This window comes from Medicago sativa, chromosome 3 (assembly GCF_051527215.1).
Source record: "Medicago sativa cultivar Bolivia chromosome 3, Bolivia_mono, whole genome shotgun sequence".
In the NCBI taxonomy this organism is placed as follows: Eukaryota; Viridiplantae; Streptophyta; class Magnoliopsida; order Fabales; family Fabaceae; genus Medicago; species Medicago sativa.
This window is the reverse complement of record NC_140751.1, coordinates 53,513,859-53,532,440: the sequence shown is the minus strand read 5'-3', so window position 1 is coordinate 53,532,440 and position 18,582 is coordinate 53,513,859. Positions and strand designations below refer to the sequence as shown.

The 18,582-nt window shown below is 34.1% G+C and overlaps 2 protein-coding genes and 2 pseudogenes across 3 annotated transcripts; 1 reads left to right on the top strand and 3 right to left on the bottom strand.

The window, feature by feature from the left end:
• Nucleotides 1-160: 160 nt before the first annotated feature.
• LOC146938314 (uncharacterized) lies at nt 161-4,103 on the bottom strand. The gene is made up of 2 exons (XM_085752271.1): nt 707-4,103; nt 161-528 (listed from the first exon to the last, which is right to left on the bottom strand). The coding sequence occupies exon 1, from the start codon at nt 1,590-1,592 to the stop codon at nt 786-788; it is 807 nt and encodes a 268-aa protein (XP_085608397.1). The 5' UTR covers nt 1,593-4,103; the 3' UTR covers nt 161-528; nt 707-785.
• LOC146938313 (transcription factor DIVARICATA-like) lies at nt 2,377-4,812 on the top strand (annotated as a pseudogene). The gene is made up of 5 exons (XR_015029993.1): nt 2,377-2,394; nt 2,461-2,661; nt 3,139-3,264; nt 3,386-3,538; nt 3,638-4,812. The product of XR_015029993.1 is annotated as a transcription factor DIVARICATA-like (transcript).
• Nucleotides 4,813-5,879: 1,067 nt separating this feature from the next.
• Nucleotides 5,880-6,725, bottom strand: LOC146938312 (RNA-binding protein Y14A pseudogene; annotated as a pseudogene).
• A 3,400-nt stretch (nt 6,726-10,125) lies between these two features.
• On the bottom strand, nt 10,126-11,361 carry LOC146938311 (uncharacterized). Its single transcript, XM_085752269.1, has 3 exons — nt 11,191-11,361; nt 10,820-10,975; nt 10,126-10,454 (listed from the first exon to the last, which is right to left on the bottom strand). The coding sequence occupies exons 1-3, from the start codon at nt 11,288-11,290 to the stop codon at nt 10,228-10,230; spliced, it is 483 nt and encodes a 160-aa protein (XP_085608395.1). The 5' UTR covers nt 11,291-11,361; the 3' UTR covers nt 10,126-10,227.
• Between the last annotated feature and the right edge of the window lie 7,221 nt (nt 11,362-18,582).

Below are 18,582 nucleotides of genomic sequence, written 5' to 3'. Positions count from 1 at the left end.
GAATGCCTTAAGAGCACTCGTTAACAACCTTTAGATAGTAAGCTTGTATAGAAATTGATGCATTCAATGCTTTAGAAATCAAACTATCTAACTTTTTCTATAAACATTTTCTTAATTAAAAATCTTTAAAGAGTGCTCTTGGGACACTCATTAACAAGACTTTTTTTTTTTGAATCTGCAAATTTTATTAAGCAAGGCAAGCGCAAGGCGCACTTTACCCGCATAGGAGGAAAAAGAGTACAACATAAGAGAGCCTTAAAATGCCGGCATCTCTCCACCAAAGAAAAACTCAATAAAAAACCCCCTATGTTCCTACTTAACAATATAAAACAGGAACTAAAACAGTCAACAACCACTAAAGCTACCACCAACAAAAACCAAACAGCCTCCTAGCTAGCTAACAACCAAAACCACACGGCTGCAACTGCTAACAGCAACAGCAGAACACAGGCAGCTCCTGCAGAAAGCAGACAGCAGCACTCCCCAGCCAGCACAGACAGCAGTAGCGCACGCAGACATTAACAGCAACTGAACCAAAAAAACTCGTTAACAAGACTCATTCAAAAAACTGAACCAAACACTTCGCCATGGTATTAAATCTTATAATTGATATAATGAGTTAAAAATCAAGTATTGCTTGAGCATTGTATAATTGTTGAACAACAAAGTTGTAAAAAACAAATAGATAGCAATGCCAATTCCTTACATGTTATTAAAGACCAACAACATTTTTCGAGAGATGTTGATGAACAATACAAAGAGTGACAATGATAATGACATGAACGTCACGAGTCTTTTTCGGTAGTACGTTTCTTCTTCTTAGAATTAGCATAACTCTTGAGATGAAAATCAAGAAAAAGAGCCAAAAGAGAAGCATTAAAAACAGCATTGAAGCACCAAGCCTTCATCCCAGAGCATCCACCACCACCGGATCCGAAGTGATAATAAAGCATGAGACCGGAGACGGCGAAGCTGAACACGAACTGAACAATCTGGCAGTCGGTAACGACGCGTTTCCACGGCGGTCGGATTCCAACAGTGGTGAGGAAGTAGTAAGAGTACATGATGACGTGGACAGATGAGTTGGTAAGAAGTGCAATAGGGAAGAGTGATTGAGAAGAATTAAGCCATAGATAACACATGATTGGGACGGTGGAATGATGGTACACGTGGAGGAATGAGAGACGTTTGATGGATCTTGAGAGGATGATGAAGAGTGTGTCAATGAATTCAAGATATTTTGAGAGGTAGAAGATGTAGGCCCAAAAGAAGAAGGGACCATTTGGAGGGGTATGAGGAGGGAAGCAGATGGTGGAGCGGAGGTTAGGAGTGTGGGTTAGGATGGTGAGGGAGGTGCCAATAGCCATAATGAGGGAGAGGATGGAGAGGATGAGATTGTGGAGTGCGGTGAAGGGTTTGAGGAAGTGAGGTGGGATAGGTGGGAGAGGGAAGAGGAGAAGGAGAGTGAGGGAGAGATAAAAGGCTATGGAAAGAGAGAGGAACAAAAGGGATGAGGCTGGAGTGTGAGGAGGGTTCCATGTGAAATTTAGAATGTTTGGATGGTAAACTAGCCAATGTTGAAGGATTTCCATTCAGCTCTTTTCGGATAGGAAATATGTGTGTACATATATGCTATTTTCTCTTAAAAATCTAATATTTATCTCATTATCATATCTCTATCCCTACTGTAACCAAAGAAATCTTATCACTTTAAAATACTCTCTAGCCTATGATATCTATCTATCTATAATATTAACATAGCGAGCTTTACTGTTCCCAGAGTGCCGTCCTGTAGAAGGGGTTGTTTGCGCTAGATCCAATTCTTCGAGGGGCCGTTTTCCTGGAGTTTGTTCTGGCTTGCTGTCAGGTTGCAAAGCTGTGGCGGAAGTCGTCGTTACATGTCTTGATTGCACCTTCCCGATGAATTCACACTATTTGCAGGAAGTTAATTTGGACGTGTCAGAAAAAAGTCTTTGAATCGACGGATTTTTCGGGTAATCAGGCGATACGGATCAATTATTTCATTGTGGTGGGGTTGAATTCTGAATCGTCCTGGATGGTTTTGTCTTAACGCATTGAGTGTAGTTTTGTCGGGTTGTTGATGTGTGTGTCTCCGATCCTCTATTTAACCTTGGTTTGTGTTTGGTTTTCTTGCATTGTCCAATTCCTCTGCATAACATTGTTGTGGTAGTGAATTTAACATTTATTTAATTGCTCTATCTTTTTCCTATTTTTTTGCTGATATTGGAAGCCTCAACCATATCAATTCTTGATAAATTGCCATCTTCTCTGTGTTGTCATTCTCCTAATATCAGTTTTAGTTGTTAAACTACTTGATTTTGGGGTGTAGGTATTTTTGTAGGGCTAGAATTAGCAATGGGAATAAAATGCATTGTAGGTGTTTGATAAAATGTCTATGAGTAAAATTTAGTGTTTAGCATCACATGTTTTTGGTAAGAGTTAGAAGACAATGGTTTTCAACATGCGTTGCTCATATTGTGGCATAAAGTATCTGAAATGATACCTGGAAAGAGTGTTGTTAATGTAATTAATCAATATAAGGAATTGGAAGTTGATGTTTATAATATGGAAGCTGGTTTAGTTCTAATTCGTTATAGTACTACTGCTTTACCCTTTACCTTAGATTGGGTGAATTCTCCAGTTTAAAATGGTTCTAGAGGAATTACTGTAACGAGAGGCTCTTCTGGTAGATCTCCTGATCAGGAAAGGAAGAAAGGTGAGCCATGGACTGAAGAAAAACATAAGTATGGAAGCTAATCACATATATTCAATTATTGCTTATTGCTTTTCTTTTTGATTAATTCATTTTTTTTTTGTGTGAAACAATATATGAAGATTTTTCTGTTTGGTTATTTGAAAGGTAAATCAGTTTTGAAAACTGGTATTAGTGCATGTTTGGAATCTAGGAGTCGGTGAAGTGAAATCGTGTTTATATGTAGTTATTGAGAGTTAGGTATTTCCTAATGGTGTTGAGGTCTTTTACATTTTGTTGTGGTATTTATTAGTTAAGCCAATATTATGAAACAAAAAGTGCATATATGATATTTATTTTAAGTTGTTGAGGGGTTAATTAAACTTTTAATTATTATGATGAAATTTCATTGACATGTTATTTCTATTGGATCTGAAAAAGGTGATTGGAGAAATATTTCAAGGATTTGTGATCATTAGGACGCCAACACAAGTAGCTAGCCATGAAGCTCCAACAAGTATAAGATTGAATTTGAAGGCGGTGGCAGCCATGTAAGTGTTGTTCTTATGCTTAAAAGGTGGCTGCTATCTTAAAAATATAATTTCCTCTTCTATCTGTATGTATTTCAATCGATTGCCACAAGTATGTGAAGGTAGCCTATCATGGATTTAGGGAGTTGTCAAAAGAAGATAAGGCTGGACCTGTGGAAACACTTTAGTATTCGATGCATTTGACGAGCCATTATATGCTCTCTAGTCTCTACTTATTCGCTTACCTGGTTGATTATAAGGACTGTAATCCTGTAAAGATTCGAGAAGGCGTTGAGTAAGTCTTATTCTTGCTTTCATGAAATTTCATTTTGAGAATTTTGAATAAAGGTATTAACTATTTATTGATGTATATTAAATGTTCCCTTCTGGGCAGACTTGGCTTCTTTATGGGTATGAACATAGAACACTGTCATAAATGTTGGCTTTGGCTGCTTGCTAATCGGGGTTTAGAAGGTCTATGTCCCTTGGAGTTGAATGCTTATTCTGTTTATAAACTGCTGCCACATGAACAGCAGGCGAGTGGAATTAATTGACATTGTTATACTTAATATTAGGCCATTAATTTTTATTTCAAAAATTTGAAAAAATACCATTGTAGATGAGTTTCCAGTAGAAAAGAGATCTTGGGAATTGCAATTTTGAAGTTCATCCTATTACAGGCTCATAGCTATAGTATACAAATGATTCATGTTAACACCTGCAACCTATAGTCACTACTTTACTATTAAGAATGAATGTTTCAAGAATGAATCACAATTATTTATTTTTTCTTGACAAATCTACTTATTATTGGCATTTTTTGTTGATATTGAAATCCATGAATATTTGATTTCAAACAATGTACACATTCCAGTAAATAATCTAGAGCTATTTAAGTGCAAAAAGAACAACTTTTTGGAACCATCAAGGGCTATGATAACTTTAAGCTAAGATCATAATTACCTAAATGTCTTTAATCCTTACTGCTAAGCATCCCTTTGCCACTACTTTATTCTTTTCTATCACTTTCATTTCATATTACATAGGTTTCTAATTTTGTTGATTTGAGAGTTTTTGTTTAACTTTTTTTCATTCTTTCTTTATGTGAGTAATTTGATTGGTTTGTGTGTTTTTGTTAAGTGGACAGTGCATATGATTTGTGCAGTACAATATTGATTGCATATGATGGTAGTTATGAGATGAAAGTGCAATATGATGGGATGTGGGATGATGAAAGCAAGATGGAAGATGAGCTTTAATTTGAGTTGTATGAGAGGATAAAAGATGTTGGAATGCAGTGGCCTCCATCTCCATAATATGACTGCATTACATTAGCTATTAATTAATTGTATTATTTTTCATACTGACTTCTATGTACCCTACGAGTTAGTGAATGATGTCTTTTTTTCTTCAAGTTAGGAAGTTTAGCAAGTTTATTCTATCATACCAGATTGCTCCATCATCAGTGATGTGCGTCAGTTGTAAAAGTAAGAGTTTTTTTTTTTAAGAAGCTAAGATGACAATTAATAAAAGGACAAACTCTATAAAATGTTAGACTTTATTTGCTTAGATCTGTGTTTTTGCATTGTCAGTTGTATGTTGTTGTTTCTAGGATCACCGCTAGACAAGGGTTGAAGATTTTAATAGTTGACGACAACGGTCAACCTTCATCATCGACGTTGAATGTTGTTTACCAGGAAGTGTTCCAAAAAAATTTGAATAGTTGTATTTGTTGTATACGATGTCAAGTTTAACTTAGTGTTTTGATCTATTTTATATTCACTAAATCCAAGATTCATTGAATGAATTTAGTTAAAGTCTATTTTGTATACAATGTTGTTTCAGTGAATAGTTGTAATTGTTGTGTTTAATTGACTTTAACTTAGTGTTTTGATCTATTTTATATATTCATATTTTGGTGTAATGATAACAAATATATTAACCCGTGCGAATGCACGGGTGCTACATACTAGTATAAAGACAAACTAAGATAAAAAAAGTCGTGTGATTACCAGGGCCGTTGCCATGAGGGTCCGGGGTCAGAACTTTCAAATTTTAATTAATAATTATAATTTATTATATTTGGAGAAATTAAATTGTACTAACAAAGATTACACTTTACAATTATTTTATATCTGGTTTCTTATTTTAAAATCCTTAAATAATCATCTTATTATCAATTTTGTCAACATATCTCGATATAAGTCATGAGACAATTGGAAAAATGGATGAATGGAAATTAGTGTGGACTCTTTGATCTATGGAGGCAAACAAAACAAAAAATCAGATGGTTCAAAATACAAAATATACAAAGATATATGTGCATTTTTTCAAGTTCAAGGGGTATAGCCAACCCCTCAACATAGTGTTGCTCCGCCACTGATGAGATCACTGATCACTACATAGTCAGTTGTGACGTGATGCGCGCGGTTTGATGCAGCCGTTACACCTACTATATTGCGGTGTTGGGATGCGGTTTTTTCTATGATTTACAATCTCACCGCAGTTGTCCGATGCAGTTGCAGACCCTAACGCAATGACAGTGCTGCGACCACATCTCGTGATGCTCTCCGCAATTTAAAACCATGTACATTACTACAATGCAATACTAGTATGTTAAAACACCATACACCATAAAAAAACTAGAAGTTAAAAGCATTCAACAAATAATGTAAGATAACAATCCTCAGCAACCAATAATTATAGAAAACCAACTTCCACAACATCATGCAAACTTAACAGACTTTGTAATTTATTGAAAAAAGGTAAAATCAGACTTTGTAACCTCACTGGACAATCTTGTCAATATCTCCTTAGGTTAACAGGTCCAGTGATGAAAGCCCAATCAACATAAATAGTTTGTGTAAGAAACTCAGATCCATTTGATTTCTCTATTGCTTTCATGGCTTCCTCATAATGCTCATATTCAATCAACGCACTACTGACAAAACCATAGTGGTGATCAAAATTCAACTTAATGTTTTTAATCACTCCGTGATTGCGAAAGACGTCTTTCAAATCATCCTCTTGAGCTTCTTTGTGTACACCAGTCACCAAAAGAATCCATCCTTCTATTGATCTTTCAGGTACTGCATGGCCACGTCTATCGCCCCTGGCGATGAGGCGAGAGACGGATTCCTGATGGAAACCGCGGCCTTTAGTCTTTCTCGGAAGACTAACGCGGTCTAAAGTCAAAAATGTTGTAGTGAGAGGAGGAGATGCTTCGGTGTCTGGAGAACCTTCTTCATACATCAAGTAATCTTCGTCCTCTGGCTCGAAACGAAAGGCTTCTCTGAGGTTGGCTGCGCTTCCCTGCATATTCTTAACTGGTGATGGAAGAATGAGTGAGTGAGTGAGAGGACAAAAATTGTGTTGAAATAGAATTGTTTTGAATGATTTGAAATGCAAAATCAAATTTGGAATAATGAAATTAATTGCAATTATGTCAATTGATTTTAAAAATAAAGACAATGATCGTGTGTGTATTTTAGGTTTGATGATCAACCGAAGATTGAGAAGAATGATTTGAAGGTATTAATTTTTTTTCTTTGAAGCCTTGTGAAGGTATTAACTATTAATTAATGTTCTTTAAAAAAAAACTGTTTATTAATGTTATACTATTTTGTAACATTTTAATTTTGGGATAAGAGCAGTGCTAAATATCACGAGAGGAATCCTCCCGAGAGCATCACGAAAACATACTCAGCCAATGAAAATGTAGTGCCTAGCGGAAAACACGGCGGGATGACGGAAAATACGGAAGCAAAAGCCACTAAAATATGCCAACTGTCTCGTGAACTCCTTCATTATTGTTGGGATAATGTTTCATGGACATCATTTTTTCCATACATACATTGTACAACCCCATGTGAGAGTGTGTAAGAGACACAAAAAATGAGTTTTTTGTGTGTGTGGGGACCACGTGGACACATGTCACAATTGTATGTGGGTGTAGAAGTGGTACATGCCACCTAAGGTGGTCTATGTATCACTTCCCTTTTAATTCTGATGGTTTATATGTACGTTTGTTTTCTCAAAGGCTAAAACTTGTTGGGTAATTCTTGGCCTTCAAGACATTATCCGGATGCTCCTTCAAAATGCTAACAATTTTTTCAATATGATTTTTGTTCCTTTTGACGGGTTACAAACACAACAGAAATTGTCAGTTACCATGACTCTTTGGAGCATATGGAACAGCCAAAATACCAAACTATGGGATGCCAGAGACACCTCCCCCCTATCATAGTCACTCGTGCAAAGGATACCCTCAACGAATGGAGTTGTATGCAAAGCGCAAAAACACCGGCACGAAACGAGGATTCCGAGCACACTCGGACTAAGCCACCACTAGGCATGATCAAGTGTGATGTTGACGCCGCTCCTTTCAACAGTAATACTATTATGGAATACGAGATGTGTTTTCGAGACTCTTTGGGTCAATTTTTGTTGGGAAAATCAAATTCTTCTCCTTCCTTTGCCACCATTCTGGAAGTTGAAACTCTAGGCTTGCCGGAAGCTCTCAAAGTGGCAATTTCGAATGAAATGCATTCTGTTTTGTTTGGAACGGTTTCCAAGATTTTATCCAACACACTCGCCACCAAAAACTCTTCTATGAATGAGTTTGGTGATCTTGTATCTCAATGTAGAAGTATCTTATTAAATAGAAACGACTTTGTAGTGTTATATGTTTGGATGCAAACAAATAAAGTTGCTCATAGTATTGTAGAGTATCTTTATCTCACCCTAACTCCTATATTTTTCATGATGTACCAACTCATTTGTACACGTTAATCTTGAATGAAATGAATTCGCTTTGCTTTTTGCTAAAAAAAAAGTACTTTTGTTTCACCAAAGTCTTGTATGTATTTGAGTTTTTTAATTTTTTAATTTCTTTTTTACATAAACCGAATAACATACTCACACAACTGTGCGCAATATAGAAGTACTCAAATAAAAACTGTGCATAAAATAAAATATTGAGGGTCCGTTTGGATTGGCTCATTTTAGAGTTTATACAAAATAGCTTATGCAAATAAAGAGGTATTAATGTATATTTTTGGATTAGAAGGTAATTTTTGGAATATTTTTATTTTATTTTATATTGCTTTCACATTTATAATAGGGTTTAGAATTATATGTTAATGATATTGTGAATCAAAACTTCATAAAAAAATGTGAATGGAAAATAATGTATTAGAATTTTGATTATATTAGAAATAAATTCTAATACTTGACACAAAAAAAAACCTGCAAAACCCCTTTTCTCTACAATTTGGTGTGTTAGATCTTTGTCAGTTGTCACTAAACAATTAGAAATAAAACAAAAAACTCTCTCAAGAGAGATGTGTAATTTCTCTAATATGTTTTGCATAAGAAGAATGTGATTGTATATTTTAACATAAGAAAAAAATGGTAGTGCAATTTAAGCATCTCTTATGGGATATGAGTGTAATTTACTCTATATTATATTACCTAATTAAGTGTAATATTTAAATTTGCTTTTTATAAAACACTATCAACATACAAAAGCATCATTATTCACAACTAAGTTGATACACCGTTAGCTAACAATCATTTGCATCACATCGGAATATATCATCAGTGAAAATAAAAATGAACGGATAACATCATATCAAAATGATGAACAAAACAACAATATACTTGGAGGAAATGAATACAAATTGTACCAACAAAAGCACGCCGCTTAGATGAAGAAAATATAAAGAAAGAAAAAAATATGAAACACAGATTATATTTTTGTAAAAATCACTTATTTAGATAAAAGATGAAAACAAAACAAGGTATATGAATGATGTCGGGCCAAATAAATTATGCAAAATACCCCTCTCCGGTAAATGGTGAAGATTAGTGAATTTAGAGTGAATGTGAACTAGTGTATGCTTCTATTTTGTAGCAATTCAATTGTTTTTGTACTCTTAATAATATATGTGACAACGAATGTGATTAAATTAACAAAGAAATATTTCACACACAAATATGCCAATAAAAATAAATATTTATATTGATCATAGATGTAACAATTACAAGATTCCCAAAGTAAGAGCTCGGTAACACCATGTTGTAACACAAGTGAATATATTCAATCCACCCTTATCAAATAAATATTACATTTCGGTATGCTCTGAATAATTATTCCTAGAGTTTTTGTATTCTATCACAACATTTTCACTTACGTTTTGGTCCACCCGGTATTAAAGGATTTCCACCAATTCCTGGGATTGCACCAATACCAGGGATTCCTCCAAAGCCTGGGATTCCACCGATTCCAGGGATTCCACCATTCCATCCAGGTATGTTAAAACAATCAGTGCCTTCAGCACATCTACCTACAACGTTCATCTTTTTATTGTCTTTGAGCTCACCAATGTTATCGTTCTCTTCCAACATCTTTGCTAAAAAAATGAACCATGACCAACATAAATAGTGCTTCTCCTAACATTTTTATTAAGAATAGAAATTTAATTATGAAAAATAAATAGAGATAAACATGCAATAATAATAACAACAGTCCAGTGTATTTTTTTTGTCCCTATTGTATTTTTTTTACCAATTTTATTCCATAACTTTTATATAAAAAAAATTGTATTTTTAGTGTTTTAGGGACTAAGAATTGATAAAATAAATTATAGAGTAAAATCCAAAAATAAATTTTTTATTTTTTGGTCTATAGAGGATGTGGAAAACAATTTTGGGTTCAAACCCAGGTGAAGCGGTTCAGTTTAACAATATCGACATTTTCAGTTGAACTAAGCTTATAGACTAAAATAAAATCATAGTTAATCATGATGATGATGATGATGATAATATTAACAGTAATATTAGATTTAATAATAAGATAATTGTTTAGCAATAGTAAAAAACTCTAGGAACATTATTGCATTTTAAGAGAATAAAATTTCACTGTTTTCAAATAAGTACCATGTCGTGATATAATCACCATGATTGTATTCTATCACAACAACTTCACTTACGTTTCGGTCCACCGGGTATTAAAGGATTTCCACCAATTCCCGGGATTGCACCAATACCAGGGATTCCTCCAAAACCTGGGATTACACCAATGCCAGGGATTCCACCATTCCATCCAGGTATGTTAAAACAATCAGTACCTTCGGCGCATCTACCTGCAATGTTCATCTTTTCGCTATTTTTGAGCTCATCAATGTCATTGTACTCTTTCACAACCTTAGCTAAAAAAAAATAAAAGTTATTTATGTTGTCATATTTCCTTGTGAATAGAAATCTAGTTATGAAAAATGAATAGAGAAAAACATGCACATAACAATAATAGCGATAATAACAACAAGAGTTAAATATATTTTTAGTCCCTATTAATTTTAGACTAATTTTAATGCATACAGTTAAACAATAGTAAAAACTCTATGAACAAAATATTTTATTATATGAGAATAAGATTTCACAGTTTTCAAATAAGTATCATGTCATTCTGTCAAAAAAAAAAAAATAAGTATCATGTCATGATACTATAACTATTTTCTATCACTTATCATGCCATGAAACTATAACTATTTTCTATCACAACAAATTTATTTACCTTTTGGTCCACCAGGTATTAAAGGATTTCCACCAATACCAGGGATTCCGCCAATACCAGGGATCCCTCCAAAACCAGGGATTCCGCCAATACTAGGCCATCCGGGTATGTTAAAACAATCAGAACTTTCAGCGCACCGACTTTCAACTGCTTTAGCTGAATAAAAAGTAATCATGAACCAATTAAATAATGTTTGTCGTCATATTTTCTTTGAAAATAAAATTGTGAATAATGAACACATGCAAATATGCCAATAATAATGTGATGAGAGGAAGGATCGAGTTGAAAAAAATAATTAATAATTAATATGATCAACGAATGAGTTATTTTATTGGATATTTGTGAGAACTAAAATAAAAATGTATACTCGCTCTCTTTAGTTTCGGCCAAGATCCTAGCTTCTCCTTGAGAAGAGATCAAAACCACCATAGCTAATAAGCCTAGGTTGAGTAAGGAAACTTTGAGAACCATTTTTCTAAAGCCAAAGTAAATCTCATCAAATGAAAGGCTTGCTGATGAATGATGTTAAACAGAGTTGAAAACTGCTCTATATATAGGAAAAGGTTTTGAAGTGGATGAGATCAACAAATGTAGAAAGTTGAATGAATTAAATGCTCAATAATAATAACATATTTTATGACAGTATAATATTAAAAAATATAAAATAATTTTAACTAAATTAATATATTATTTTTTATAACTTACCTAATAAGTTTTCCAAAAAAAACAAAAGTTTTAAAGAATCATTCAATCAAAAAAATGATTCAAAAAATATTCAAATAATTTTATAAAAAATCTTTAAGGCTAATGATCACATAATTATATATCAAAGATATAGTTTATATATAATTTTTTAATAATAAATAAAAATATATATTCCAGACATCATTTTATAATTCATTTTACAATAATGTACCTTACAAGCATTATATGCTAACTATTTAAATTAATGACTCTTTTCAAATTTTAATTATATTTCCATTTATTTTTATTGAATATTTTTTTTTAAAAATTTGGTAGTTTGAATTGTGCATGAACATATTGAATTTTTAATATTAATAATATTTAAAATATGTCTATTACACTTAAAAAACTTTTTCACTTAGTAAACTTAAAAAAAAAACTTTTTCACTTAGTATAATAGTCAGTATTGTGATTAATACTTAATTATTTTATATCTTTTATGAACTTTATTTATATTTTTCTATAAAACAAATTTTTTTCCTGTAGTGTACACTTAGCTATTTATTATTTCCTTCAACATTATTATTTATTTTTTTGACCAAATTCAACATTTTTATTTGAATGCGGTAAAAAGTTATGTAAACTTTTGACCAAAAAAATTAAATTTTTTTATCATTGAAAGGTAAAAAGTTATGTAAACTTTTGACCAATTTTATTTTTTTTTTTTATTTTTTTTTTTTTTTTATCTTTGAAAAAGTTGCAAATAAATTACAACACCAAGTTTCTATAATCGCAAGAGTTAAAGATTAAACCGGAAAAATCTCTATGGTTAAAGCTGAGTTAGTAGGTACAATACATTGTTATATGTGGTGGTTGGAATTTAGAACCTCAAACACCCCACTTATCACTTTAAAAAGTAAATTCTAGTCACTACAATACTTAACAAAAAAAGATCAAACCGAAAAACTAATTTTTCTTTTAAGGCAAAAGCATAACGACACTAAGAAAGAGAATATGTGATTTTTCAACTATACTCTAATCTTGTGTCAAGCGCTCATATATATTATTAAAAAAAAAAGAAAAAATACATAAAAAACTGGAGGGACATAAACCTAGCCCGGTAAATTCACACAAATGTGCAGGACAACCCAAGCGGGCATTACAAACATTTTAAGTCACACATATGATCCAACCTCCAATGGTTAGTCTAACATCAAACAAAGGTCAGCTACCTGTATGAACCAACCGTCATCATAGAAATAGTCCACGAACCAACAACTCCCTGCAGCGAGGCAAAAAGCAACATTGACTATTTCGAGTTCAATTAGTCCAATGTCAATCATATGAATGACTAGGATTCTAAAGCAGTCTGAAGTCAGCCACAAGGACTGCGACATATATTCAACTAGCATCGACGCGTCACAGTTTCTTTGAAACCTGCAGAACTCAACATACCTGGATAATAATCAGAGAAATCAAAAGAATGACCACGCGGTAGACAATGACAACACCAAACACAACCGTGAGGTTGCGCCGCACAACCGTGAGGTTGCGGTGGCGAACAAAACCGAATCACCAACAACCATGACAAACCCTTTCGGGCCCGAATACAGAGTTTTTAGAAGGCTTAGGATACGACCGCCAGCACGGATTAACCGAACCTTGCACCTACAGCCCACTGCACAGAAACGGAACAGTTAGCATTTCACGACTATTTCAAGCCCACCATCTGTTCTACAACACAACCCAGATAACAAATCCGGGTTAGATCACTGTCATTTCCATATGACACCCGGTAGAAGAACAAGATGGATCAGATCGAGGCACATACGCGTTTTAAGGTCGCAAGACCCAAACACGTTTCAAACAAAATGCAAAAATCACTGGAGATCGAGAGGAAAGAACTCGACACCGAATCTGAAAAAATGGTGGTGCGGAGAGCTGACGCCACCCGTCGCACCACCGGTTACATCTGGTACATCTTAAAAAGGAAGGTTTGGATGATGGCAGATTAGGTGGCGGTATCTATTTTAGAAAGAAGTCAGAAAAGGGTTTGTCCGAAAAACTAATATATATATTAAAATAGGAAAAATATTACATCAGTGTAATACCGTTCAATAAATCCTTATATGATACTTTGTTAAAAAAAAATCCTTACTGGATGCATGTATTACAAATCTCATCATTTTTTAATACAAGTTTATTTTTTATATATAATTTATGTATATTTTTATCGTAAATTCAAATAATTTTTTATTATCATTTGTCACAAAAAAAGAAGATATTAGCGCTATTTTAATTAATAAAAAATTTCATCTTCTGAAATCGTATTTTTTTTAAGCAAAGGAGATTACAGAAGAGTTATAACCCCATAGTATATTGAAATGAAAATGAAAGATACAGAGCAAAAAAGAGGAGGGGACATAAAACCAAAACTCTCAAAGGTTAAGAAACCCTAAAACTAGGTAACCCTAGTTTGTTACTCACTAGGTCAGCCATAATGTTAGCAGGAATCTGGGAGAACCAACAGTGAGAAGCAGTACTTAAGCCAGTGTTAGAAAGAGTGTCAGCACACTTGTTATCTTCCCTATAAATATGAGTAACATAGAAATGCATAGAAGAAATCAGATTAAGACAAATATTCCATCTGTTTTGAAGGTGCCATGGAACAATTTTGAGAGATGTAAAGGCCATGTAAACTAACATGGAGTCAATGTCTAACCAAATATAAAGCCAACCATTCTTATGCGCAATCTCAATAGCAACCATTGCACCAATGAGTTTTGCGCATAAAGCAGCACTAATACCAAGATTAATAGCAAAGGCTCCAATGAAGTCTGAGTTGGAGTTTCTGTAAATACCACCACAAACTGCAATGCCAGGATTTATCTAAAGACGCACCATTAGAATTGCACTTCACCCAATTAACCAAAGAATGGGACCAAGGAACTTATGATAGGTATTTAGCAAGTGTACTAAAAACTATCGATGTGTAAATTAAACAATAATGTTATGAAATAGGATGTGTAAATTATTTTAGTGCCCTAGGCAGTAGGTTTGTTGTGCAATAAAAGTAAATAGTAGAAAATAAAGTTGTTTAGAAAAGATAGAGAGAGATGAGACTAGGTCTTTCGAATCCTCTGAGTTCCCCTAAATGGTACACTACACCTATGTCTTATGAATATTTCTCTAGTTTCACGATGGTTAACTAAAATAGCCCTAATCAATCCCTTGACTTAGGACCCTCTTCTCAGATTACAGTCCTTAATTCCTTAGGTGATCTAATAATCTTTGAAGGCTTAACGAACATTAACCTAATATCACAAATAAACGATTATCTATTCCTAGACTAACCCTGTTTATTTGAACAATTCAATTAATCCTAGTTTAAAGCTATGGTCAGTAGTCATTCATTCTAACGAAATCATGTTTATATTTGATTAGGATATAAAAAAAACATTAAGAACAATTGAATTGAATAAAACTAGATTAATATTCCCAATAATAGAGTTTCACAGCAACATGGTTCAATTAGAGTTCCATCAGAATCATCTCAGACCTAATATCTAAGAGATTTAGCTGCACATGGTAACTAAAAACAAGATATAAGATATAAAAACATACCCTAGAAAATCAAGGAGAAGATAGATTCTCTCCCGAAGCTCCAAAGTAGCCTTTTTTTTGAACTGCTTCAATTTTGAACGAGAAATTCTGAATGAGGAAGGCTGGTATTTATAGTGAGAGTTTCTACCTGAGTTTGAGCTAAAAGTACGAGCTTTACCCAAAATAAAAGCAGGAAAAGACAAACGTGCCCTGAGTTTTCAAATGTGCTAGGCACATTGGTGATGTGCTAGGCACATGAGGTCTTTCCTGGTCCCAAATTCTCTAATTTTCTGTCGTTTTAAGTCTTCGTCTTCAAATAACTTGCCTCAACACTTGGGAACATAATTCCTCTCATTTGTAAGTCTTCTGAGGCCTTTGAATCTTCATTCTTGTCTTCCTAAGGTCTTGACAATTCTTCAATTTTTCTTGCTTTTCTTATTGTTTAAGCTTGCTTGTGCACTCCAAATATCATGAATTTACATTAAAAATTATGGAATGACAAGATGTCATCAACTTCTCTGATGACCTGAGGCTTAGGAGGATAGACTTTAACATCAAAGTGTTTCAAAATAACAAAATCAGTGATGGAATATCTTGTAGAAAGTTTGGTGATATTTCCTGACATGTTAGTACTAGAAACTATCAAATTCTTAGCAGTTATAAGATTGATAATCTTATCTTGAAATCTTCCTTAGTTTTTGCAAAACCAAATGGTAATGAAGCAATTAATAATGGCAGAGAGAATTACTAATTTGCATTGTGGAGACCAGTTTCTCTCATAAACTAACAGAGGTTCCATGAAGGATGAGAGGTTGATTGATGTTGATAAGAGATTTAAGCCAGCTCCATAACTGTTTAGCGAAGCTACAGTCCAAAAATAGGTGAGCAAAAGTTTCAGAGGCTAGGGTACAAATATTACACATAGAAGGAAACTGGCAGCCTCTTTGAAGGAGGTTTACGTCTGTAGGAAATTTGTGATGAAGCATTCTCCAGATCAAAAGAGTTTTAGATGGAGGAATAACTGCCTGCTATATGAACTTTGCCTAGTTAAGGTGTTGTTGATTAGGGGTGCTATGAAACAGATATGCATCTTTGAAGGAGAGATTACCATCATGAGATTTTTTCCAAATGAGTTTATCTTCTTTATAGTTCAAAGGGATAGTAACCAAATTTAACTTTTGCTGCAAGTTAGGAAAGGTCTATAACATATCTTGAGGAACATTCCAATAGTTATTAAGAGTGTATGATCAACTGTAGTAATCAAAGAAAAATGGTGATGGTGAGGGTTATTAAAAGTGGAAGTAAGAGGTTCCCCACACCAGGAGTCGCACCAAAAGTTGATGTGTTCCCCATTCCCTAGCTACCAAGAAGAGTTGTTTAGAATGGTGGGAAATTTATGTTTAGCACTGGTCCAAATGAAGGAAGAAATGTGATGAGTGATAGGTTTCCTGTTTCTAAAAACTCTATTTCTAACAAAATCTTCCCAAGGAAGGTCAGATTGAACAATCTCCCAGCAAAGCATAAGATTACCTGCTTCATTGATATTAGATAAACTTCTGATACCTAGACCTCCTTCCTTCAAGGGTTTGTAAGTTTTGTGCCAAGCAACAGTTACTAATTTTTTCTGATTGATATCCCCACTCCATAAGAAATTTCTCATAAATTTTTCTAAATCTTTGATCAAATTGATAGGCCAAGAATAAATAGAGAGGCAATGAAGGAGCATGCTCTGAGCCACACTCTTTATAAGTTTCGCTCCACCTGCCATGGTAAGAAGATATTGGAGATGGAGCCAATTTGATTTGCTATATGATTCAATCTGTGATTGGAGATGGAGCCAGCATAAATTGATGATTTTTGAGGATTAACCATTTGATCGACCAGATGTTTTAGCATAATCAAGAAAAAGTTCTTCAAACAATTGATATTGGAAGTAGTACCTTTGCAAAAAAGCATCATATAATCAGCATAAAGAATGTGTGAAGGAACTGCATTATCTCTCTAGTTCCTTGAATCAACTTTAGAAACCATGACGAGAAGAAATGATGGGTGCGTGGCTCTTAGATTGGACATCAGTAAGACCTATGATCATATGGATTGGGAGAGCCATGTTCAAACTAGGGTTTAATGATCAGTGGGTGCATTAGATGTCTATGTGTGTAGAAATTGTTAGTTATTCTGTGTTGGTTAACAATGAATAGGTATGCCATGTTATCTTGGGACGTGGCTTGAGACAAGGGGACCATAATTACCCATACTTGTTTATTATTTGCGTAGAAGGTCTTTCTTTATTGATCCGGTGTGCTGAAGTGGGAGGAGACCTAGAAGGTACTTCCATCTTTAGAGTTGCGCCACCAATCTCTCATTTACTATTCCCTGATGACTACTTCCTTTTCTACAAAGCAGAACAACGACAGGCCCAAACAATGCAAAATATTTTTAAAATGTACAAAGAATCATCAGGGCAATTCATTAGTATGCCTAAGTCTAAAATCTTTTATAGTCGTAATGTTCCGGTTGACCTCACAAATTCGATCAAAAACATTATGGGAGTTCAGGAAGTTCATGACACCAAGAAATGTTTAGGTCTCCCCTCAATGATCTAAATAGATCTTACAACTATGTCTTCTTATATAAAGGATCGAGATCCGAATAAAATTAGTTCTTGGATCATCAATTGCTTATCTAAAGCAAAGCGTGAGGTTATGATCAAGTCAGTGTTACAGGCTATACCATCGTATGTTATGAGTATTTTTATTTTACCCATTACTATTATTTTTACAATCGAAACAATGATGAATTTGTTTAGTGGGGGCATGGGGGAGCTAATCATCATGGCATCCATTGAATGTCGTGGGAGAAGCTATAAATGCACAAGAATCATAGAAGCATGGTTTCAATGATTTATCTACTTTTAATTTGGCAATGCTAGGTAAGCAAGGTTGAATATTCTAGAAAGAGCTCGATTTGTTGTTTTCCTGTATTTTTAAGGCTCACTATTTTCCCACTAGTAGTTATCTCTCTGCTACTTTAGGAAATACTCGAAGCTATGTGTGGCAGAGAATCTTGAAGGCACGCTTCATTATCTGAGGTGCGAGATGGTACATCGAAACATGTAATTCTATTCCCATTCTCAATGAATTGTGATTGATGAATGGTGGTCGGATTGATGGTAATATACTGGGTGCTCATTATGTGGATGGCTTTGCAGCAAGTAGTTTAATTCATCCTACCTCAAAAAATTAAAACCCGGAAGTGATTCAGCAGGTCTATAGTGATTATATAGTGATGTCCATTTTGCTTACCCCTTTAGTTGAATAGGTGGTGGAAGACAAGTTTGATTTGCAAAGAGCAAAAGATCAGGTTGCGTACTCCCAAAAGCGCCTACCAGTTATGTGTTGATGAATTGATTGGTAATTTCCATTTTCGTAGGCCATGTTATTGATCTGGTACATGGCGTTTGAAGGTCCCTCCTA